Source organism: Ictidomys tridecemlineatus, chromosome 5, assembly GCF_052094955.1.
Source record: "Ictidomys tridecemlineatus isolate mIctTri1 chromosome 5, mIctTri1.hap1, whole genome shotgun sequence".
Classification (NCBI taxonomy): domain Eukaryota; kingdom Metazoa; phylum Chordata; class Mammalia; order Rodentia; family Sciuridae; genus Ictidomys; species Ictidomys tridecemlineatus.
In genome coordinates this window covers 176,952,401-176,976,281 of record NC_135481.1, presented here as the reverse complement: position 1 = coordinate 176,976,281, position 23,881 = coordinate 176,952,401, and the positions used below count along the sequence as shown (strand labels likewise).

The following is a 23,881-nucleotide window of genomic DNA, read 5'->3' as shown; positions in this document are numbered from 1 at the left end:
GAGAATTCTAGAAGCTTCTTCCCTGTTTCCGCTCTTGCCCTTCTCTAGCCTGTTTACCCCACAGCAGTCAGTGTTATCCATCTAGGTGAGAGCACTCTCCTCAGCTTTAGCCTCCAGTGGCTCCTCATTGCAGCCAGCGTGACATGCAGGGTGGCCAAGGCCTTTTGGGAGGGAGCCCAGCTACCTTCCAATTTCTTATCTGCTTTTTATTCTGTCTTTCAGCTTTGTGGTCTCCTTTGTTGGCCCTCAGCCTGGTTTTGTTCTCAGGGACTTTGCACATGCTGTCCATGCTTGGGCTCGGATCTTTTAATTTTCCAGTTCTCTCTCAAATGTCACCTTCTCAGGCTGGGACTGGGGCTCAGTGGTAGAATGTTCGCCTAGCATGTGTGAGGTGCTGGGTTCCATCCTTAGCACTGCATAAAAATGAATAAATAAAGATATTGTGTCCAACTACAACTAAAAATAAAAATAAAAAGTCACCTTCTCAGGCCTTCCCTGGACATTGTCTTTTTGAAGCAGCTTTCCCTTGCCTTACTTTCTTTCCTTCTTAACCTGTTACGTCTTTGAAGCACTTTCCAATATTTGAAATCATCTTTGTTTACATACTTACTATCTATTTTATCCTGAAAGCTCCGTTGAGGGCAGGGAAATACTATTTTACTACTTCTGTGTCTGCAACATCTAGGGAAATTCCTAGTACAGAATAAGTACTCCATGATTACTTACTAATGTACCAACCTGTTCTGGTCAGAAATGTGACCGTTGGTAATGTTGGGGGTTACAGCCTTTCAGTTCTCAGAGGAAAAAGAGAAACTTTCTTACCAAATTTGTCAATAAATATCCTATGGAAGGATTTAACTAGCTCAGACAGGAGCGCATCTCACCCTGTGACTAGAAGGGCAGTCCTCATGGGCAGCTCCCGTGACCCTCATGGTTGGAGCTGGGGAGGAGCTGTCTCCCAAAAGTCAAGGAGGACGTGACCATGGGGGATGGGCCTGTGTTTGAGATCATGTGCTGCCATTCCATCAGCGAGCGCTTCCTCCCAGGTTTCAGGCACGCAGGAACCGTGCAGTCTCTGCTATCCTGTCGCTGCCATCAGATTCCTTTTGGTGGCCTCTGGAGGAGGAGAGCATTAAGTGCCTGTGGTGCAGTCCTGGTTATCTTGCCATCTTCCCACTGGTTTTTTTTCAGATCACCTCTGCCAGCTCTCAGACACTTAAAGGACATGTCCTCTGTAGGACCACTCTGAAGGACTCCTTGGCACATTGCTGACCTGAGGGGATGGGCTCAGCATTGAGTTGGGCCATCCTTCTCTACAGGAAGGACAACATGACTGGTCACTAATGAAAGCGGTAATGAAGCTTCAGAGACAGGAGCGAGTGGTGAAGTGACTGTGTCTAATGGAAGCCTCATCTCCTTGTGCTGCATGAACCCTTGATAGTCATTAAATTTACCTGAAACGAATGGACATACTTTTACTTCATATTTGCCTCAGTTATTATCTCTGTGCTTTTCCCTGAAGTCTCTGTATTTCTCAGCCCAGTTTCTGCTGAGAAAGTGACACTGACAAACTCTGTTTCTTTCCCTGGGAGGACCCTAGGAGGGAGAGCCAAAGTGGGGGATGGTGGGGAGAACCATTTGCTTAGGGGGAAAAAAAAACTCTCCAGAACCTTCTGAAAATTTTATTTGATGCCATTGACTCAGCTGTTCATCCCCTCATTTTATGTATTTTGCTTGAGAATTTCCCTCACGGACTCTTTAACCTGTCAGTTCATTCTTTCAGGTCTGAGAACACTTAGAGTTTTGGAAACAGGCTCCGAGCAGTGGTTCTCAGTCCATTCAACACCTGTGCTACTTTGTTCATCATGAGAAAACCCAAGGTATGGTACCATGGAATGTGTCAGAAAGATCTCCAGTTCAAGTCGCTACATCATTGTTTAAGAGTCTGAACCTAGTTTTTCTCACATGTGACCTGAGGGTAATAATACAATTCTTATCTTAGGAATTGAGATAAGGTTGGTTTGGGGGTACAGTCCAGGGGTTGAGCATTTTCTAGCACATTTGAGGTCCTGGGTTTGATCCCCATTGCCAAAAGGAGGAAAAAAATTCCTACAGAATAATGTAAGCTCTTACCAAATGGAAGTGATCTTGAAGACTTTGCTTCTGAAGCACACTGCATATTAGGGTGTGCTGAGGTACCACGTGAGTCTGGCCATGATCTCCTTTAGACCCTCTCTGTTGACTTGCGTGACAGCCCTGGGGAGCCTCTTCTTCAGGGCTGGTTCCTACTGAGGAAGGTTGGTTTCTGCTATCAGGTTCCGTGTGCTGCCAAAAATATTTGTTATGGCTCTTTACTCAGTTCTTCATTTAAAAGGCATTTAAAACAAGTTTTAACATTTTACTCATTTAAAATTTTAAAACATACATATGGGAGCTGGGTGTAATGACGTGCCTGTCGTCCCAGCTGGAAAGGCTGAAGTGGGAGATGAGTCCATTGTTTCCAGACCAGCCCCAACAAGATAGCAAGGACTTGATGGGAACAAAAGCAAAAGCATACATATGGTGGATAATCCAAACCATAAATACTATTTAAAATTAGGTTTTTAAATTTCCAAATATTTTGGGGTTTTCTTGAGACCTGTATGTTAATGATTTCTAGTTTAAATCTACCATGAGAAAAGAACAAACTTTCTATGACTTTAATCATTTGCATTTATTGGAACTTGTTTAGTGGCTCAGAATATGATATCTTGGTGTTTAGTGTACATTTGAGTTGAGAATATATGTTGCTAGTAAAGAGTTCTATAAACTGCAGGGCACCATGGCGCATACCTGAAATCCTAGCGGTTCGGGAGGCTGAGGTAGGAGGATGGTAAGTTCAAAGCCAGCCTCAACAATGACGAGGTGCTTAAATCTCAGTGAGCCCCTGTCTCTAAATAAAATACAAAATAGGGCTGGGGATGTGACTCAGCCCCTGAATTCAATCCTCGGTATGAAAAGAAAAAAAAAACTTCTATGAACTGAAATCAAATTCCATGCATGTTTGATTTTGTTGGGATAACCCAACTATAATGTGTGGTTATAATGCTTTAATAAAAGAAAAGTTCTGTAACTGCCAGTCAGTTCAGGTTGTTCAAGTTTAATATCCTTTCTTATATGCCAAATTGTTCTGTTGAGAGAGGGCTATTGAAATTTTCTGAAAATAATTGTACATTTGTCTAATTTTTCCTTGTGGTTGCTGTCACATTTTGCTTCGTATACTTTGAAATTCTGTTACTAGGTAAATAGACATTTAGGATTTCTATCTTCCTTTGATTAATTAACACCTTTATCATTATGATATCACCTTCTTTTTCCCTGGTAATATTTTTTACTTTGAAATCTACATTGTCTATATGATTAGCTGTCTCCTCTCGCTCTCTCCCTCACCCCCTTCCTTTCTCTCATTTTTGTTTTTTTGGTGCTGGAGATTGGATCCAGGGCCTCATGCATGGTAGGCAAGTGCTGTCCCCAATCTACATCCCCAACCTCTTTTCTCTCTTTTTATTTTAATTAATTAATTAATTAGATACTGGGGATTGAACCCAGGGGTGCATAGCCACTGAGCCACACCCCCAGCCCTATTTTATATTTTATCTAGAGACAGAGTCTCATTGAGTTGCTTAGTGTCTGGCTTTTGTTTAGGCTGGCTTTGAACTCACAGTCCTCCTGCCTCATCCTTGAGAGCTGCTGTGATTATAGGAGTGTGTTACCATGCCCAGCTTCCAGCCCCCAGCCCCCAGCCCCCAGCCCCTTTTTAGACTTTTTTATTTTGAGGCAGGTCTCTCTAGTTGCCTATGGCCTTGCTAAATTGCTGAGGCTGACTTTGAATTTGCAATCCTCCTGCCTCAGCCTCCTAAGTCACTGGGATTACAGGTATGCACCTCCACATCTGGCTTCTCTCTTTTTATTGAGAAATAATTCACATACCATTAATTTCACTATTTTGAAGTGTTTAAATCAGTATTTCTTTTTTAGTATGTTCACAAGGGGTTGTGACCATCATTACTGTTTCATTCCAGAACATTTTCCTCACTCCAAAAAGAAATCCTGTATCTGTTAGCAGCCATTCCTTCTTTCTTTCTTTTTTTTTTGGTGCTGGGGATTGAACCCAGGGCCTTGTGCATGCAAGCCAAGCACTCTACCAACTGAGCTATATCCCCAGCTTCTAATTCCTCATTCTCCTTCCCCACATCCCCTGGCAAACATATATATACATACATGTGTGTGTCTGGATTGCCTGTTCTGAACATTCCATATAATTGAATCATACAAAATGTGACCTCTGACTTTTTTTTTCCTTTTTTTTTTTTGAGAGAGAGAGAGAATTTTTTTTTAATATTTATTTTTTAGTTTTCGGTGGACACAACATCTTTGTTTGTATGTGGTGCTGAGGATCGAACCCGGGCCGCACGCATGCCAAGCGAGCACGCTACTGCTTGAGCCACATCCCCAGCCATGACCTCTGGCTTTGTCTTTTTTCACTTAGCCTGTTTTCAAGGTTCATTCCTGTTGTATTTATCAGTACTTTTTTTTTGGACATAATACCTTTACTTTTTATTTATTTTATGTGGTGCTGAGGATCGAACCCAGTGCCTCACATGTGCAAGGCAAGCGCTCTGCCACTGAGCCCCAGCCCCAGCCTAGTACTTTTTATGTCTTAACTGATATTCCATTGCATGCATATACCACATTTGCTTATCCATTCATCCACAAATGAACATTGAGTTGTTTGTTCCTTTTGGCTATTATGAATGGTGCTGCTGTGAACAGTGTGGACAGGGTGTGAGCACCTGTTTTCAGTTCTTTGAGATCTATACCTAGGAATGGAATTACTAAGCTGTATGTTAATTCTGTGTTTAACTTTTTGAGGAATAGTTTACCTATTTTCTGTAGTTGCTGAATCATTTTTACACTGCAACTAGCAGTGTATAAATATTTTGATTTTTCCATATCCTTACTAATGAATAAGAGATTTTTAAGTAGGCAAACATTTTTATAATGGATCAGAGATGGCAAGAGTAGGAGGAGGGCGTGACTTGGACTAGGTTAGTGAGGGAGAGAAACATAGATGAGACATACTCTTGAGACAGAATCAACAGGACTTAGTGTATTGGTGAGGGAGGAATCAAGAATGATTTCTGGGTGTCTGACTAGAACACCTGGGTGGATTATTACTATTTCCCATGGTGGGATTCACTGTAGAGGTCTGACCCAGTGGGATATCAGGACCTTAGATCTTTTGACAAATGCAGATATGAGTGTAATTTGGCCTTTTATGGGGTGCTGTCCCTTGCTGTGAGGCAAGGGCAGTCTCTGGCCCCACTTCCCTTATATGGTCTTTGTGGTCACAATTTGAGCTCTTTCTGCTCCAAAGCAGACATGTTATGCAGACACTGGGCACAGAGCAGTGGGTCTCTGTCTGGTACAGAGATGGTGGTTATGTTCCTAGCATCCCTTTTTCTGGGTTCTCTGCATTTATTAGCTGCATTTGTTGGCTTGTTTCTACTCAAGGCCACTTGGCCAGCTGTAATCACTGATCTGGGACTTAGAGACCTTGCTGCCTGGTTCATGATGTTCCAGACTCTTACCTGCTCTGTTCATCCCACTTTGCATTTGGACTGTGCCTGTTGGTGTTTGCATGGAGCACTTGAACTCTCAGCCCTGTATATTGTGCCAGCATGTAAAACAAAGCTCTTAGTGTTGTGGAGTGTTTCAGTCAGCTTTCTGTCACTATAACAAACACCTGAGATAATCAATTTGTAAAGAGAAAAGGTTTATTTTGCCCTACAGTTTTAGAGATTCCAATCTATGATTGGCTCTGTTGCTTCTGGGCCAGTAGCAAGGCAGCACATCTTGGCGGGAAGCGTGTGGGAGAGCAGAACTGCTCATCTGGTGGCCAGTTATCAAAAACAGAGACCAGGGTCCCACTATCCTCTTCAAGGGAATAATGGCCTAGGACATCCCCCAGACCCTCCCTCTCAAAGTTTCCTCCACCTCCCAGTAGTGCCAAGCTAGGGCCAGCCATCAACACACCGGCCTTTGGGGGACATTCCAGATCCAACTACAGGGAGAAAGGGGGCAAAAACTCAGGAAGAAAGTCTTACCCATTGTCATGATTGCCCCCATCCACTAGATAACTGGGTTTTCTTGCTCTATCTTTCATATTAATTTTTCTTTGACTAGTCATAAACAGTGAGATTCCTGACTATAGGAAGTGACAACAAATGAGTCATTTTTCTGCATGAAAACAGATATTTATTAAAGAGCTGATTATAACAGTGCTAAAAATCCTTGAATTTTTGCCTGTCTTGCATATGTTAAGGTGGTTGGTATAATTCCTTAGGGTACTGGGCATTTTAAGACTAACTCTACTGGACTCCTCAATCACAGGGACACCCTTGGCTTGATACTTCTAGGAAACTTTTACAGAATGTTTTTGCTTTATTCAGGAGCATGGCCTGTTTCGGGCTTGCCAGGTTCAGCTTGTTGCCTGAAGAACATTCTGTGAAGAGATTAAAAGAAAACCAGTTATGCATGGGGCTGGGATGTAGCTCAGTGGTAGAACACTTGCCTAGCCTGCAGAGGTCCTGGGTCAGTCCCCAGTACTGCAAACAGAACAAGACAGCCAGTTACGCAGAAACTTAGATGCATAGGCTGACTGCAGGCACAGTCTCAGCTAGCTGGTGTGCTCCTGTCTCTGGCCCAGTGCTTGCTCCAGGAAAGGGGAGGTGAAACAAGTCTGACCCATGTGAGCCCCAGAAGGTGGAAAAGAAACAGAGGTTGAAGCTGCTGGTAAGTGAGAGCTTCCATGTAGACCCAAAACGGAGCCCATCCGGAAAGAGGGGAGTCAAGAGACTGGTTCCATGTCATTGTTAAGACTCTGAATCAAGCTACTTGTGAAGCAAGCACCCCTGGCTGTTTAAAACATAATTTTTTAAATTGTTGCATTTTGGGGCTGGGCTTTCTATTACCTATAGCTGTGACCCTTGACTTAAGGCTGACTTGAGGAGATAAGTAGTATTTCCAAGGCCGCTCAGCCATGGAGTGTAAGAGCTGGAGATTGAAAACTAACACCCAGGCAAGTGCTGATTTTACCATACTATACACTCTGAAGTTGATTTGGACACAGGTACAGGGAAATTCAAAGGTTAAGTAAAACCAGGAAGGTGCAACTTGTCAGATTCGTGCCAAAATGAAAGATACAGATGTTCTACTGGTCAGATTTCATACTCATTAAGCAGATCTATCAACAATGGAATTTATAGCTGGGTGAGTTGGTGCATGTCTGTAATCCCAGATACTTGGGAGACTGAGGCAGGAGGATTGTCAGTTTGAGGCCAGCCTGAGAAACAGCAAGATCTCATCTCAAACAAAACAACAAAAACCTTTACCAAGCTGAGTATGTCACCAAAAGGGGTAAGGGGAGGAACTTCTAAAGTTGATTTCTTTTCTTTCTTTTTTTTTTTTTGTACCAGGGATTGACCAAGTGCTTAACTATTGAATTTATATCTTATTTAGAGGTAGGACCTTGCTGAATTGCTTAGGGCCTCGCTAAGTTGCTGAGGCTAATTTTGAACTTGCAATCCTCCTGCCTCAGCTTCCTGAGTTGCTGGGATTGCAAGGGTGTACCACTGCCCAGCAAGGTTAGGAGATTGTAAACCTCTTAACTCATGTACCATCTGCAGTTCCATCTTCATGGTGTGATTTTACTTTGAAAGTATTGAATAAAAATCTCATTCTTTTCAGGAAGAAGATCTCCTTCATTTTTTTTTTTTTTCTGGGTTCAGGGTTAGATAGGCAAGAAGAAGGAGAATTTGTATCAGGACCGAGGGGATGACAGGCTCAGCAGGTGGTAGGCTGAGTCATACATAGTGGGTCATACATAGTGGGGACTTTTCCAAAGGAATCATTGTGATCTATTCAGTAAATGTGGGAGCCCTTTTGGAACAGTAGGATGGATTATCTCATCATTTATGTTCATAGCTTAGGAAGTGTAAGGTGACTGAAAGGACAACAAACAGCATTTCTACCAGGAGGGAGTGGGGACATTGGATGGAACTGATAGGGAAGCTAGGAACAGACTGATGCCAGGTCCCACTGGTTCCTTTTATTCCTGAGAAAACTCCCAGCCCAGAGCGGCCTCTGGTGCAAAAGGGAAGTGTTTGTGGAATGCTCGCCCAGCATGTGGAAGGCCTTGGGTTTGGTCCCCAGCACTGCAAAATGCAAGAAAGGAAAAAATTTGAATTTCTTACCGATTTAATCACGATAACCTTGGCATCAATTAAGGGCTGTGAGGTTACTCCTACTGGGACATTCCATTGTTTAGACCATTCTGAAATAAACAAGCATCATCTTATGAGTTGAAAGAAACAAATATCTGCCTGGCTTTTTTTAGCCACAGTATGTGGCTCGAGGAGAAATCACTGCCCTGCTAGATTAGCAGAACAACCCAAGTAAAGACCTAGGTCTTTCCCTGTCTGTTGGGTTTGGGATTGAGAGTGGGGTAGCAAGGAAGAGAGACTCCAGAACCATGTAGAGTCCAAATATTGATGCCCAGGGGTACACTGGTATGGCTGACCTCACTGTTAAGACACCATGAGAATTGGCCCATGCAGTTTTGGTGGTAAGTGCACTATTTTGAATTCCTTTAGAATTGACCAAAAATATGTGCAGATGCATGTCGCAGCATCAGTGTTGTTCATAAGGGCTATAATCGCAGCCTCCTGAATGTCTGCATGACCCAGTGACCTAGTCCATGTTTCTACTAAGTAGCAAGAGGGTATTGGTCCCAAGTATACTTTGCGGGCTACATTTCATTAAGTACTGTGGAGAAGGCATTTTGGTTTGGTTTTCATTTTTACTGTATAAAATGCTGTTTCCCCTGTTTTAAAAAATGTGCTACCAAAGTGGCGATGGAATGGCCTTGTTCTCTGTGGGCACCACCCTGCAGGGGTGACCCACACCCAGGGACCTCTTCTACAACACTGACTCTTCCAGGTTCCACATACCAATAGCAGCAGACAGGAGCTTCTTCAGAACCCCAGACAGCAGATCTTGCACCTCGTCACTCTGCAAGAGATGGAAAGAGCGTTGTCATCAGTGCCTTCTAGTGGTTCCCCAGTTGGGTGTCACAGCCAGGGAAAGCGGGCTTACGGCTCTGTGTCTGTTACTGGATAAGGCTGGGTGGGGAGCTGGGTTTCAGTCCATCCCTCAGGCCTCTACATCTCTGAGAGTTTTTGAGGCACTTTGGTAGGTTCACTGCCCTTGGTGTCTCCTATGTGCCAGACACTGCGGTAGGCACGGCGGTCAGCCCTGTCCCTTCAGGTCAAACACTGAGTTCCTCAGTAGGAGGACCCTATTGACAAATGCATGCTCCCTCCTTTGCAAGGAGGTCAGGCCCTCCCGGATTTGGTCCTCCCTTCTGGTGCTCTCCTCCCTCCCCACCCCCACCTGGTCCCCCCTGTAGCCCCGAAGTTCAGGCCACTTATATTTTGCACATGTGGTTTCCTCTCCCTGGTCCACCTCTCCCTAGTGTGTGCCACCACGTCCTGCTCCTTTATAACTGATTCAGGGACTGCCTGTGTGGTCATCTCATTCTCTGCCTCCCAGTTGAGCCCTTTCCACTCTGTCTTCTTCATGCTCAGTTGACAACTATTTGCATAAATGTCTGTGTTGCCTGTCAGGTGAACAGTCTTTCTGAATTGCTCCCCCTGGACACAGAGCCTGCCATATCCTGTAAAGGCCTGGCAAAATTGAGATTAAGGGAACCATAAGCTTGTGATGATTCCAGAGTCGCCACTCTGCTGACCCCCCATTATCTCAGGGCTAACATGGGGGACCCAGTTCCTCAACCCACAATCGTACTCTTTATCTCTAGTTGACCATTATGGGCCTCCATCCAACATGTGGCTAACTGTGGCCTACTTATTGTGTGCTTGTATGAACTCATTTGGCCCCCACACTGGAATGTCAGTTCCTGAGTTAGTTCCTTGTCATGGCTTCATGCTGTCTTTGGGGCCAAGAAAATAGCAGATGCTCTCTAAGCATTTCTTGAATTGAGAAATAAACATGCTCAGAATAAATGTCTGAAACAGGAGTGGTTGATGAGCCTTTGGTCAGTTCCATCTCTGTTGCCGGAGCCTGGCCCCAGCCCCTGCCTTACTCTGCTCTCCTCTCCTCCCCAGGCTCTTCTTGGTGATCTGTGTGCTTGCTCGGGAACATGCTCACTCCATGGAACCTGGGTGGGAGCCACTGACAGGGAACCGAGGCCGTGGGAAACTGCTTATGAGATGCTCTAGTGAGCTGAGTCAGCTTAGCTTCTAGATCATCTTTCCATGCTTCTAGAGGGTCCCAGGCTTGTTGGCACATTGGAACACTCAGGACACTTCAGGAGCACAGACTCCAGGCCCTTCTCGGGTACTGACTGAATGTGGCACGACACAGTGGGCTGGGGCAGCCATGTTCTAGGAACTCCCCAGAAAGCCCTGATTAGGAGCCTGTGTTCATGACACAGTATCTGTTATCTAGTGTTCATGACTTCCTCCTTTCCCAGAGTCCCCGTGTCACTCAGTGTCTGGAATTAAACTAATTCTCATACACCATAAATAAATATATTTAAAACCACATCAACTCACAGCCTCAGAGGGGTTCACACTGTGGTCAGATCTGTGAGGAAACAAAATACAGAGAAATATTAGGTTCATATAAAAATTACAACTCGGTGGCAGAGCACTTGCCTCACATGCATGAGGCACTGTGTTTGATCCTCAGCACCACTTAAAAATAAATAAAGGCATTCTGACTCTTTACAACTACAATTTTTTTTTAAATTACAACTCAATTTCAGAATTTAAATATTGTCTTAGTTGTTTCTTCTTTTTCTTTTTCTTTTTTTCTATACTGGGGATTGAACCCAGGGAGCTCTATTATTGAGATACACCACAAATCTTTTATTATTTTTAAAAATTTGAAGCCAGGCACAGTGATACACACCTATAATTCCAACATCTCAGGAGACTGAGGAAGGAGGATTGTGAGTTCAAAGCCAGCCTCAGCAAAAGTGAGGTGCTAAGCAACTCAATGAGACCCTGTCTCTAAATAAAATATGATATAGGGCTGGGGATATGGCTCAGTGGAGAACACTTGCCTAGCATGTGTGAGGCACTGAGTTAGATTCTCAGCACCACATATAAATAAATAAAATGTCTATCAAGAACTAAAATTATATATATAAAATGAATGAAAAATAGGGCTAGGCATGTGGCTCAGTGGTTAAGTGTTCCTCCCAAATGAATGAATGAATAAATAAATAAAACAAAAAATAAAAATTTTGAGACAGGGTCTTGTTGCTGAGACTGGCCTCAAACTTGTAATCCTCCTGCTTCAGCCTCCCAGGTTGCTGAAATTACAGAGGTGTGCCACCATACCTGTCTCTCAGTTGCTTTTTGTTTGCAGTGCTGGGGATGGAACGAACCCTGGGCCTTGTGCGTGCTAGGAAAGTGGTCTACCACGGAGCCACATCCCCAGCCCTCAGTTGCTTCTTCATGAAAGTTAAATTAGAAACTACTAATTAGAAAGGGACAATTTAAGATGAGTAAGAGCATGAGTTTAAAACTCCATCTGACTTCCTTGCAATTGTCCAAGTATTTCCAAAGAGCCTGTGAATCATACTGGGTTTCATATTTTCTCTTAAATTTGCAGGAGGAGGATGTAGTCATTGGTAGTACCTTACAAGTTTGATGTTGACTGTCATTTTGTCTTTTGAAATCTTGCACTCATGTGAGATGATGAGGGTCTGAAATAACACAAGACGAGTGTCAGAGTAGCACCCTGACCTGGCTACTCAAAAACATGTCACATTATGAGATGACCAGCAGTCCCAGGCCGGATGCAGAGTGGCACCTGCCCAACCTCCTCTCCCCAGGTTAGACTGGTGTCCCTGCTGTCCACTGGAGAGTCTGGCTGTCTGGCTGGCTGTCTCTTCATCCTAGAGTTACCAGGCACTCTGCACCTTGGGCTTAGGTAGCAGCTTAGCCCTGGAACATGACCTGGTTCTGATCCGTTTCTTGGCACTCACCGTTTTCCCGGTGGCATAGCTCTCCTCGTTTTTCCTGATGTCAGTCCAGTAGGAGGCCTGGATGGTGCTGTCTGGCTGGAAGGTGTAGGTGATTTTGGTGATGCTCGCCTCCAGGTTGTCTGCCTGTGGTCAGGAGCACGTGGGTTAGCGTGGGGAGGAGGAGGGACAGCAGACGCCATCTCATGGCCATGCGTGCAGCGCTCACATCATTCATTCCAGCATTTATTAGTCCTCTAGTGTGTGTCACCGGCCACCACCTATCTGAGGCTGGAGCAGCTGAAGCAACCATGACTGACAAAGTCCCCTTCTAGATGGTTCCCTGCATCTCATTTGCTTCTTCGGAAGATGAAGGGTATATTACAAACTTTTGCCTTCCTCATTATGCCTTGTCAAACTTGAAGACTGTTTCTCTCTATGCCCTTGTGGCATGACAGTTCTCAGATAATCATTTGGGAACATATGTATTGCTTCAAATCCAGCCTCGCACATGGAGAACCGTCACTAACTCTTGATGTTGTTGCTTCCTTTTGCCATTTTAAGGGCTAAGAGCAAAGGAATGCCTCACTGGTACATAAACTACCATCGCGCCTTCTGTGGCTTGGTAATATCATTCTCTCCCTTAGGTCTTGTGAAATGGGGATAAGAATACCTCCACCTGGCTGTGTACCTGGTACACACATGGCACATGGAGCTTGATTGTTCTCCTGCTGTCCGCTTTCTATTGATGTAAATAGGGACCTGCTTATTTGATCACTAAGGGACGGTGGAATCCCAGGGCATCAGTTGTGCTTATCCCTGGAGGAATATTCTGAACCCATTTGCATCTCCACCTTCTCACTCTCAGAGTTGACAGACTCCACCGACGCACAGAATGGAACTGTGATGGGGGCCACATGTGGATGACGCTTACCTTGACAGAGCTTATCTTGGCTGCGTAAGTAACGATTGTCTTGAGCATCGTGTGAGACAGAGTTATGGAAATATTGGCATTTTTAGGATCAGGAGGGAGGATACTTCCAGCGACAGGGACGGTATTTTTGCCAAAGATGGCTTCGGCCTAGAGAGAGAAACAGAAAAATCTCCATCAGGCAGAGACTGACGCAGATGTTAAGGCCTTTGCAGGCTGGCTGTGAAGTGGAGGAGGAGGTGGCCTGGCCAGTGTTGTGGGAGTATGGGTTTGTGGTGACTGCAGAGGGGGAGCCCAGGGGAAGGAAGCCCTGAGGTAGTGTAGCGCAGCCCCATCTCTGATTTTTCCAAGAGAAGCCACAGATCCTTATTTTCCAGGGCCATTCCCCCATTTACACGTGACGTCCAGTAAGGCGTGTCTATTCAGTGGTCAGCATGTCCTCCCAGCCCAGAAGGTCCTGATCTTTCCTTCCTGCCTGCCTTTCAAAGCTCATCTTGTCAAGAAATCACTTCACGGATGTTCTGTCCTACATGTTAACTAACTCCTTTTTTGATATCCATTTTCCTCTGTGCTTATAAAATGTAAACTCCATATGACAGAAAAGGTGGAAAACTTAGAGAAGTGGGAAGGAAGATTTCTTCAAATTTCACTGGTATTTCCATGCATACCCCATTGGATTTTTAATATACTTTGAAAAAAATTAATATGTATAGCATTTCTGGACACAAACTTTAAATATTTGGATTGCTCTCATCCTTGGCTTAGCTATTTCAGGTTGTTTTTTCTAATCTCATCATGAACATCTTTTTCTCTGTGCTTTGCTATAGCTATACCTGGGGTGATGAATTTCTGGAAGAGAAGTTGAAGTACAAATGTTCAGCATATGTCACACCCAGGCTTTGCCCTCCCTGGGGCTATAGAGGGTGTCTGGGAAGAGACAGCACTTTTTGTTTTGTTGCTATTGTCCATTCAGTGTCTGGATCTGTGCTGAGCAGATCCTAAAGGTCAAGGTATGGTTGTCTTTGTTGGAATATCTCTGAGGGCATCGTCCAATGGACTTGAATGGAAGAAAACACAAAGCTGAGCCCTGGGGTGGGTGCCCTGGAGTTGTGGTGGAATTCTAAAACTGAGCCCAGGATAAAGGTGTGAGGATCAGACAAGAGATGACAGTGCCTTTGCCCTGTCCTTCTTATGTGTTTTTTTGGTTGGGGGGTACCGGGGATTAAACTCAGGGGCACGTGACCACTGAGCCACATCCCCAGCCCTATTTGGTATTTCATTTAGAGACAGGGTCTCACTGAGTTGCTTAGTTCCTTGCCATTGCTGAGGCTGGCTTTGAACTCATGATCCTCCTGCCTCAGCCTCCCGAGCCTCTGGGATTACAGGCCTGCACCACCGCCTGGCTGTCCTCCTAGTGTGTTTTTGAGCTCCCACCCAGAATATCCTGATTCAGTGGAAGCAGGTTGCTGACGGCACCGGTGGCTTGGGAGAGTGAATCCAGGGGTTTGCCGCTGCTGCCTCCTTTGCCTAGGATCCCTCCAAGGCCACCACCTCCTATATCTAGCCCCTCCAGCCTCCACCCACGGCTTTATAAGCACAAGGAACACTTACGCAGTAGAAGATGGAAAGGCCTTGTGGGGAAATCCTGGAGCTTTTAAGTTGGAACTTGAACAAGCCAGTGGCTGCAGGGGAGAGAGGAGACAGCGGTGGAACTACAGCCTTCCCCAGCAGCTGTTGGGTCCTAAGCTCTCTGTTCAGTGCTGTCCTCCCCGTGAGGGACCAGTGTGGACACCTGCTCTCTGGGTCCCAAGCAGGAAGCTGGTACCCTCCACTGGCTTCTCCGCAGGTGTCTGGGATGCCATGGGAGGCTGCTTCCCCTAACTCCCCTTCCCTGATGGGCCCAAACCTCCCCAAGAGGAGGCACTTCCTGGCCATGAGTTCTGTGTTTTGTCTATTCTGGGACTTAGCAAATGTCACTGATTTCCTACTTCCATTGTCATTTCAGGTGTCCTATGATTCCTTTCTTTCAACATGTGTTGGGGACTTTGGGGATTTTCCTGGCATGGGGGCAAGGACCACGCCGTGACCAGATGGTGCATGTGTGGACTTTGTAAACCATCTGGGGCCAGGAGCTTCAGAGAGTCTCTGAGGGGCCCTTTGTCCTCTTCCCTTCCTGGGAACAAGTCTCAGGGGCCTGGAGGAAGGTTAGCTGGCACAGGCCCTCTCCCGGGCCCTGGGGAGAGGAGGAGGGGCGTTGGCAGGTGCTGGCTGTGGTTGCGATTCAGAGCCTCCAGCCCTCTGGTTGGTCACCCCGGGGAATCCCTTAAGAAACCTCGACCATCTCTCTCCACTGATGGTGGCTTCCCCAAGGAGGTGAGCATTTGTACTCACAGTTCTTGCAGTCGTTGAAGTCATTGAGAACAATGTCACAGGAGTCCGTTTCTTGCACCTGTGAAGTCATCCCCAGGACTTTCCCAACCGAGCGCCACCTTAGCCGTCTCCCTCAGCCCACCTCCTTTTCTTCCCTGTCCTCCTTCCCTTTCCCGCTCCTATTTTCTTGGCCTCCTTGGCAGAAGTAATCCCTCCCTCCCTCAGGGGTCATCTTCTTGCTGGTGAGCCATTTTGGCCAGAGGTCCTGCTTGTCCCATAGTGAGGGTCTCTGGAGGGCCTGGGCCTCCTTCCTAAGTCTTTCTCAGCGTCAGGCCCTCTGAGGCAAGGCTTCTCCTCATGTAACCCTAATGGTGCGGGCCTTTGAGGGGGTGCCCCCTCCTCCCCAGCACTTACCTTTTTATTCAGCTCCACTGTCAACAGTTGAAGGATGAGGTCTCCCAAGGGCAAAGGTATAGGGATAGGCACAGGCACAATGCCTGTGATCCTGGAAAAGACGTCCATGGAGAACCGAGTGATTCTCGTGTTTCTGGATTTGCACAAACGTTGGACAAGCCCATCCACTGATGAAAGAGCCACAACGATGTCCTGCTGCTTACTCTGCACACCTGAGCCCTTCCCCTTCAAAATGACCCCAGCCCAGGGCACTTGGCCCACCAATCATCGGGAGGAGCTGACTCTGCAGACCCATGCATGCTGGTGGGCAGCCTCATTTGTGATCTTGTTCATTTGAGTTGGGTGTAAACATTAACAGCTGATAAGGGACTGGTTAAAGAAATCATAGTGTGGTGGTACACACTTGTAATCCCAGTAGCTCGGGAGGCTGAGGCAGGAGGATCAGCCTCAGCAATGGTGAAGTGCTAATCAACTCAACCTGTCTCTGAATGAAATATAAAATAGGGCTGGGGATGGGGCTCAGTGGTCAAGTGCCCCTGAGTTCAATCCCAGCATCCCCCACTACCAAAAAAAAAAAGAAAGAAAGAAAGAAAGAAAGAAAGAAAGAAATCAGTACGTTTTCCTGAGGTAATTCTAGGGAGTCAAAGAATGAAGAAGCTGTTTTTTTTTTTTGCTGATGAAATACATTCCCAGCTATTTTTAAAAATGTGAATCAAAGTCCAGAAAGGTTTGTAAGATAGCTGCCCTTTTCTTTTTTGTTTTTGTGGTACTGGTGCCTGAAGCCAGGGCCTTGTGCATGTTGGGTAAGAGCTCCACCACTGAGCTATGTGCTTATTCCGGCATCTACTCCTTTCTGCATGTGAACACACAGATGGAAAATTACATGCATGTTCAAAACACATCTGTGAAAGCAAACAGAGGAGCCTGGATCCATTGGTTGCTTCCAGGAAGATGCCTAGCAGGGAGGGAGGCTTCACTCTATGGCCTTTTGTATTTTTTCGATTTTGATTGAGATGAACGTAATGACTATGGAAAAACTAGAATGAATTATGAAAGTAGTGAGCAGCCAGAGTGTAGGGTGGTGGAGAGACCTCTCTCTGGGCCTTTGTTTACTGGTCATTCACACCATTTATTTGGACCAGCTCATCTCTGGGGGTGGTACCAGTGGGGACATGTTTGGCACATAAGCCTCTCAGAAAATGAGAAAAATTGTCTTACGTACATCTCTTCTATCTGAAGGGTCACTTTCTTGACATTGATATGAGTTTCCTGGACCTCGAGGTTGACACATTGGGTGTTGTTGGCAGAAATAGCAATTGTCAGAGTCGTGTCCGATTTCACTTGAAATCCCAGTAGGCTGACTACAGGTCCAGCTATGCTGTGGGGAGCAAGACACAGGGGACTTTGAGCCAGGTTTGAAATTGCTTTTGCCAGTCTGAACTGATTTCTGGTTGGGAGACACAACTGCTTCTCTGGTTAGGTTGCAGGGAGGCTGCTGTGAAGTCCTGTAGGTGTTGGGACAGTGAGAGATGCCTAGCTCTATGCCCTAGTCCATGGTTCATTCTTTCCCCAGTGGGGTTGCCCTGTCCCTGCTGTCTTCTGGGTGCCCAGAGACTACCCTGTAACATGCTCCTCTGTCACATTTGTTGCTCATTGAAGATGGGGACTATCTTTAGTCCTTTCTTTGTGTCCATTATGGCATCTTAACTGTGTATCAGGTGGATGAATGAATGAATGCATGCAGGGATGTGAAATCTGTGAGTCATCTCTGTTTCCCCAACTGATTAGAACAGTGTTGGAGCAGAGTAGGCTGATCCTAACGGAGCCTCGAGTATTTGGAAGGTATGTTTCACATGAGACCAATGGAGATGTCACAATAAGGTCTGTTCTCTGTGGCTTCTAGCTTCACTGCCTGGGTATGAACTGGGGCAGATTTCCCATGAATGTCTTTGCTTACACCAGTGAAGGCTGAAACTCCCCGGGGGGGCCTATCTCCAGCCTCGCGCCTCTGGGCTGGGGGTGAAGGGGAGCTGTATGCTTGCACCTTCCTCCCCCACTTTGTGGTACTCTGTATCCTCCAAGTCTGGGCTTTGGACCCTGGAACTTAAAGCTCTGGTCTTGAGTGACCCAGTTGGCTTTTGTGAAAACAGTCTCACCCTTTTCCACCTATGGTGGCAGTAGTGGCAGCACGGACGTGGATCTCATTGCCTGCCACAGACGACTCCATGCTATCCACAGTCACTTCTTGGACCTCTAATCTGCAAAGTGACAGCATCAAGTATCAGTTCTTCAGGAGAACTACCAACCAGCTCACACCCCACAAGTCTCTGTTCCTTCTCTTGGCCCCTCAGCCCCCACACTTGCTCATGTGTTTGAACTCAAGAAATCTGGCCTGTGCAGGGGTGCACACCTGTCATCCCAGCGGCTCAGGAGCCTGAGAAGGAGGATCACAAGTTCAAAGGCAGCCTCAGAACTTAGTGAGGCCCTAAGCAACACAGCGAGACCCTGTCTCTAAATAAAATATAAAAAATGTCTGGGGATGTGGCTCAGTGGTTAGGTATCCTGGTCCAGTCCCTAGTACCAAGACAAACAAACAACAAACAAACAAAATCAAGAAATCTGTATTACAGTTTCCCCTGGAAGGGCATAATTTCAGCTGGAGCTAATATAGTGCTTTGTGAAAAGGTAACTGTGGCTTTCATTTGGGAGCGTTGGAAGTTGAACTTGAACATCCCAAATAAGCAGCTTTTGAGATGCCAGAAGCCTAGAGGTCAAGGAAGCACTTACCCCAACAAGAGCTCTTCCAGGTTAATGTTTCCCAGCAGGCCTGAGACTGCATCTTTGACGTCTGGCGGCAGGGCACCCTTCACCACGTCCTTCGTGGATTCCTTGAGGCCGTTAGCTTTTTCCACCACGTCGCTCAGGGGCTCCTGGAGGCCAGACACACCAGTGCTGTCGAGGAGTCCTTTTACGGGGTTCTTGTCTGGACCGCCAGGGACTATGCCACCCAGAATATCCTGATTCAGTGGAAGCAGGTTGCTGACGGCACCGGTGGCTTGGGAGAGTGAATCCAGGGGTTTGCCGCTGCTGCCTCCTTTGCCTAGGATCCCTCCAAGGCCACCACCTCCTATATCTAGCACTGAAGTGACATCTAACAGTGAGAGCAGGTTAGAATCACCCAGCACGGACAGCGCTGACCCGAGAATGCCAGCTATGTTCACGTCCTCACACTTCAGCAGCTTCTCGATCTGCGGGGGCAGGGTGGCATTCAAATCTGAAAGACATCAAGAGACACGGTCCTGCTGCGGGTGCCTGATCAGTGCCCTGCTGCCCAGGGCTCAGCGTTGGCTCTGTCCCTTACAGGCTGAGTAGCCTGGGGCAGGGTCTTTTCTATTCTGGGTCCTGGTCTCTGCACCTGGCCAGGGACCCATGACAGGAACTGTCACCTGGTGGGGGCAACGAGTGACTGAGGTGATGGTGAAGTGGGGGCGGCTGGGGCGGTGGGCGTGGAGTTGGCAGATCTGAACTCTTCAAGTCCCTCTCCCTTCTCCTTTTCTCCTTGTTGATTGGGAGGTGCTGTCCCCTGGAAGGGCTGCCTCTGGTAGAGAGCCCCCTGTGAGCTGGCCTTCTGCGACAATGTTTTCTGCATACTGGGGCAGGTGCTAGCCACAGTTTTCCTCCCTCAGGATTGTCTGGGCAGGGGGAGCTAGAAGCCTGATGCCTATGGGAAAGGACTGAGGCCAGCCCTGGGGCTTGGAGAGCTCTCTGTCACCAGGGTCCTATCCCATTGTGGGGCTCTTGATGGTCTTAGTAGGAACTGAAGGAAAAAGCTATAAATCTGGATGGCAGTCCCCCCTGCTGGCCTCAGGGCTGAAGTTAATTGGTTAACTTCAAGTGAATGTCCAAGGATGACATTTCTGACCCAGCAGAGCAGCTGTGGGAGGAAGTCCCCTAGGAGCAACCCCCGTGGGACTAGTGGCTGTGACCTCTGGAGCCTTGCTGCTTCCTTTGCCCAGAGCTCTCATTCTGAGATCGTGCCTGTGTGGGGTGACAAGAACACATCTCGACCCCTGAGTTATGCCCTAGGGGGTCTCTGGCGCATGCACACCAGGACACCTTCATTAGAATGCATGTTGGGTTTGGAGTCACAGAAAGGTAGGAAAAAAACCAAAATAGAATATATGCATAAATTATGGCTGGTTCATCAGTAGGACAGAGCATGAAGACAAGCAGGCGAGACTTTTTCATCGCATACATCACCCCCATGTGTGGTCAGGGACACAGCAAGCAGGTTGCCTATTCTGGAAACCATAACACGTAGTGCAAGCTCTTCTGTCAGTAAGGAATATCCACATGTATAAGATTTTTAAAAAATGCTAGGGAAAAATAATCAGGTTAGAGGCCTTCTCTGGGTCGGGTAGAGGGACAGGGAGGAAGGATGAGGTGGCATGTGCATGGCCGAGGGCCTCCAGTCCCAAGGCTGGCTTTATTCCTTAATCTAGGTGGTAGCACATGGATATTTGCCCTATTTATTCTTTTTTTATATTTATTTTTTAGTTGTAGTTAGATACAATATGTTTATTTTACCTATTGTTATGTGGTGCTGAGGATCGAGCCCAGGGCCTCGCATGTGCTAGGCGAGCGCTCTCCCGCTGAGCCACGACCCTGCCCCCCCCACCGCCCTGTTTATTCTTTAGCATTTTTTTTTAAATCTGAAAAGGAAATGGATGACACTACCACCAAATTATTGCTTAAAAGGAACCCACCTGTTTTTCTGTCTGACCTTGTCTTACTTTGAAATATTTGTAACAGGGAAGGGTGCTGGGCAGAGGCGAGCGCCTCAAGGTTATTTTGCTCCTCAAGGCAAAGCAGTGGAGCGTTGGCCTGCCTAGTGTGGCCCCGGTCAGGTTCTGTGTCCCCTCTGTCACCCTGTCGTGCTATCTTAGAAGGCCATGGCTGCCCTGCTGAGCTATGAGGGGTTTTCTGCTTTGTCTTCACTTGCCAATGAGTCCTGCCCCCTTACAGCTTCCCACGTGGAAGCCACTTCTTGGTCAAGCCTCAAACTCCGGGTTCCTGTGCTCTCAGCCTGTGTGGGAAGCTGGAGTGGCAGAGGTCCTTACCTCATGGAAGACGTGCTGCCAGACTCAGGGAGGGAGTGAAGTGGGAGTTTGGAGAGGGTAAGTCGGGGCTCAAGGGGTTTGGAGGTGGAACCTGGTTTCCCATTTTCTAGCTCCCGGTCAAGCAGGCTGAGGGGGTCTGGTGGGCACTGGGGCCAGCAGTGAGATCTGGCCCCTTCTCTAGGCAATGGATTCCCTTGTCCTGGGTAGCCTGACCCCGTCCACCCCCGTGTGTCCAGTTAGCCTTCTCCTCATCATGGAGCCCATTGCATAGCCAGGCTCTGCCGCCGAGTGTCTGGGGGCAGGGCTCGGCCATGCCGGCTCTCTATGAGCTCCCGAGGCCCCAGGGCTCCTCGCTTGTTCAGAGGGTGGAACCAGGCCTCCTGGCTTGGAGAGCTGTGACTGCCTGTGCCTGGGTGGACAGGACCAGAGGTGCAGGGGCAACAGTTCCTACTCACAGTCATCGAGTTTGCTGCTGGACACGAAGTACTTGACCGCGGATTTGCACTTGCCCTTGGTGTTTCCCACTCGGGACTTTCTGGGAGGAGAGTTCCTCTGGACCGTGGGACTTCTGACGACCTGCGGCTGTAACACACTGACAGGGACAGGTTTCAAACTGGAATTGGAGTCTTGTCCCACAGGAAGGCTTTCCAGTACTGTGTTTACTTGCGGCACATCAACGGCTCCTGCTTTGATGGCCAACACGACGGCCAAGGCCCAGAGAGTCCACATTTTGGTGGGTGACACCTGTAAAGGAAGACTTCGTCAGACACGACATTCCCAGTGGGCCACAGGCCTGTCACAGATGTTTGTGTAAAATGGCTTTCTGACTCTTAAGAGGTTGCCACTCAAGAGGCAGATGTTCTGCTGGGCACAGTGGCGCACGCCTATAATCCCAGTGGCTTGGGAGGCTGAGGCAGGAGGATCTTGAGTTGAAAGCCAGCCTCAGCATGTGAGGCCCTCAGCAACTCAGTGAGACCCTGTCTCTAAATAAAATACAAAAAAAAAAAAAAAAGGGCTGGGGATGTGGCTCAGTGGCTCAGTGCTCCTGAGTTCAATCCCGGGACCAAAAAAAAAGGAGGGCACGGGGCACACATTCTAGTCTGCACACTGTATTCCTGGGAAAAAGTTTCGACATAGTGGGCACTGTCTTGAGGAAGCAGCCCTTTTCTACCTCTAATTGGGCTTTTCATAAATGTTCTCTAAGGACTGGTTGCAGCATTGGAGAAAGTCCACCTCTGCCCAGTGGCCTGACCTCTCGGGTCACATATTCTCTTGCCATCTTCCTCAGTCAAACATCCTTGGCTCTATCTTAATCGGCAACTGGGGAACTGGGGAGTTTTGAATTATGCAGTTACGATCTCAGGCCTGTCCCTTTCCACTGGAATGTGTCCATTGATATCTGTTCAGTGAGCCAATGAGCAGTTCCTGTCCAGTGTGCTCAGCACCTTCTCCACAGCTATGTCAGTCATTCTATCCGCTCATCCAGGCTGCAGGTCCCCCATGTCTGCCTGAGGATCTTAGTAGGGAAGCAGAGAGCTGGGTGCAGCCCACTAAGACTCTGCTGTTTGGGTCTGAGCTGTTCTAGGTGACTTCTGGGGATCACCTCCCACCCTTCACGCTCAGATTCCTCTCTCACTTGATTTTCCCAATGTTTTACCCTCTAACGTTTAGGGTCATGTGGAAGCTTATGTCTCTAACAGCATTTTCCTGAGAACGTAGACTCTGGAGTTCCTATTTGCCTTTCATAGCCCATCGAGTTTTGTAAAATCAGGGTTGTGGGTCTTTGTTCTTGAAATATGAAAGTTGTCAGAATCAACCTGGAGTTGCTTTGGTCAAGCCCTAACCCCCAAGATAAGTAAATGAAGCTCAGGGGATTATGAAGGAGGGGATTCTGCGTGTGTGCCCGATAACAACCACTATTACCAGAAGACTTGACCAGAACCTTGCACAAAAGTAACTTGCAGGAATATCTGCCCAGCAAATGTCAGTTCAACCTTGGACTGGCATCACCCCTGTTATTAGTCGATGATTATTATTATTATTATTATTTTGGTACTGGGGATTGAGCTCGGGGGCACTTCACCACTGAGCCACATCCCCAGCCCTATTCTGTATTTTGTTCAGAGACAGGGTCTCACTGAGTTGCTTAGGGCCTCACTAAGTTGCTGAAGCTGGTTTTGAACTTGCAATCCTCCTCTCTCAGCCTCCTGAGCTGCTGGGATGACAGGCATGAGCCACCACTCCTGGATATTCCATTATTTTTTTCAAAATATTTCATGTAATCCTCATCTTACCTTAAAAAACTTCTCCTTGCCCCCGTCTGCTTGAATACACTCCCAGTTCTCTGTGGTGTAGTTATTTCCATTGTTGTTATTCTTCCCCCCCCCCAAAAATTAATTCATCTCTAGAGACTTATGATTCTTATTAGGTTGAGCTTGCAACCAAAAGGCTGAGCCTCCTTGAAGACAGGAAGCCCAGCCCAGCACCCAGGGAGATGAAGCAGGTAGTCAAAATCAGTCTCTCACTCAGACTCTTGCTTTGACAGCTGTGATTGCCCCAAACAGCACGACAGCATGTTACAGGAGAAAATTACAGATCTTCAAGCGGAAGGAATCTAGTAGTTGACGAGCAAAAAAAGCAAGCCTTCTGCCATTTGCCAACACGGTGAAAAGAGCAGTTATGGCATAATCTGAAACCAGCTACAATTCTTCATTTTGAATCAATGACCTTTTCGAAAATAAAACCAATCACAAAACTTGGTATATTTTCCCAGCTTTCACACTTGACTCATCTGGGAGACTGGAACTGTATCTCACACAATAGCTAAGCATTCTTTAAGGGGAAAAAAAATCCTGTGCCAGAGTCACTGTGTTCACAGCAATGTTGTTAGACTGTGACCCAGTGGAATACTTCAAGAATCCCAGGAATAGCTGGGTGCGGTGGTACACACCT

At 47.0% G+C, this 23,881-nt stretch overlaps 2 protein-coding genes across 4 annotated transcripts in view; one reads left to right on the top strand and one right to left on the bottom strand.

Annotated features, from left to right (window-relative positions):
- The window catches only part of Cdk5rap1 (CDK5RAP1 mitochondrial tRNA methylthiotransferase), a 32,006-nt gene extending 30,542 nt beyond the window's left edge, over positions 1–1,464 (top strand). For all 3 annotated transcript variants that reach the window (XM_005329924.5, XM_013360582.4, XM_078051631.1), the window contains one exon: positions 1,192–1,464. In XM_005329924.5, the coding sequence (XP_005329981.2) occupies positions 1,192–1,272 (81 nt within the window). In that variant the 3' untranslated portion in view covers positions 1,273–1,464. The remainder of the gene's footprint in view (positions 1–1,191) is intronic.
- A 5,170-nt stretch (positions 1,465–6,634) lies between these two features.
- Positions 6,635–21,875, bottom strand: LOC101962772 (vomeromodulin). Its single transcript, XM_078049081.1, has 14 exons — positions 21,385–21,875; positions 18,597–19,083; positions 17,966–18,067; positions 17,032–17,187; positions 15,810–15,900; positions 15,417–15,474; positions 14,637–14,707; positions 13,029–13,175; positions 12,119–12,241; positions 11,769–11,836; positions 10,677–10,707; positions 9,051–9,111; positions 8,257–8,374; positions 6,635–6,647 (listed from the first exon to the last, which is right to left on the bottom strand). Exons 1-14 carry the CDS (start codon positions 21,656–21,658, stop codon positions 6,635–6,637), a joined length of 1,800 nt encoding a protein of 599 aa, XP_077905207.1. The 5' UTR covers positions 21,659–21,875.
- Positions 21,876–23,881: the final 2,006 nt, after the last annotated feature.

Bases quoted from the DNA above. Each gene is read 5' to 3' on its own strand.
- LOC101962772 (XM_078049081.1), bottom strand. From the start codon at position 21,658: ATGTGGACTCTCTGGGCCTTGGCCGTCGTGTTGGCCATCAAAGCAGGA. The intron at 18,068-18,596 runs GTAAGTGCTTCC...GTCACTTTGCAG, and splicing joins CTGGAAGAGCTCTTGTTGGG to ATTAGAGGTCCAAGAAGTGA. The intron at 14,708-15,416 runs GTGAGTACAAAT...TCTCCCCTGCAG, and splicing joins CTTCAACGACTGCAAGAACT to CCACTGGCTTGTTCAAGTTC.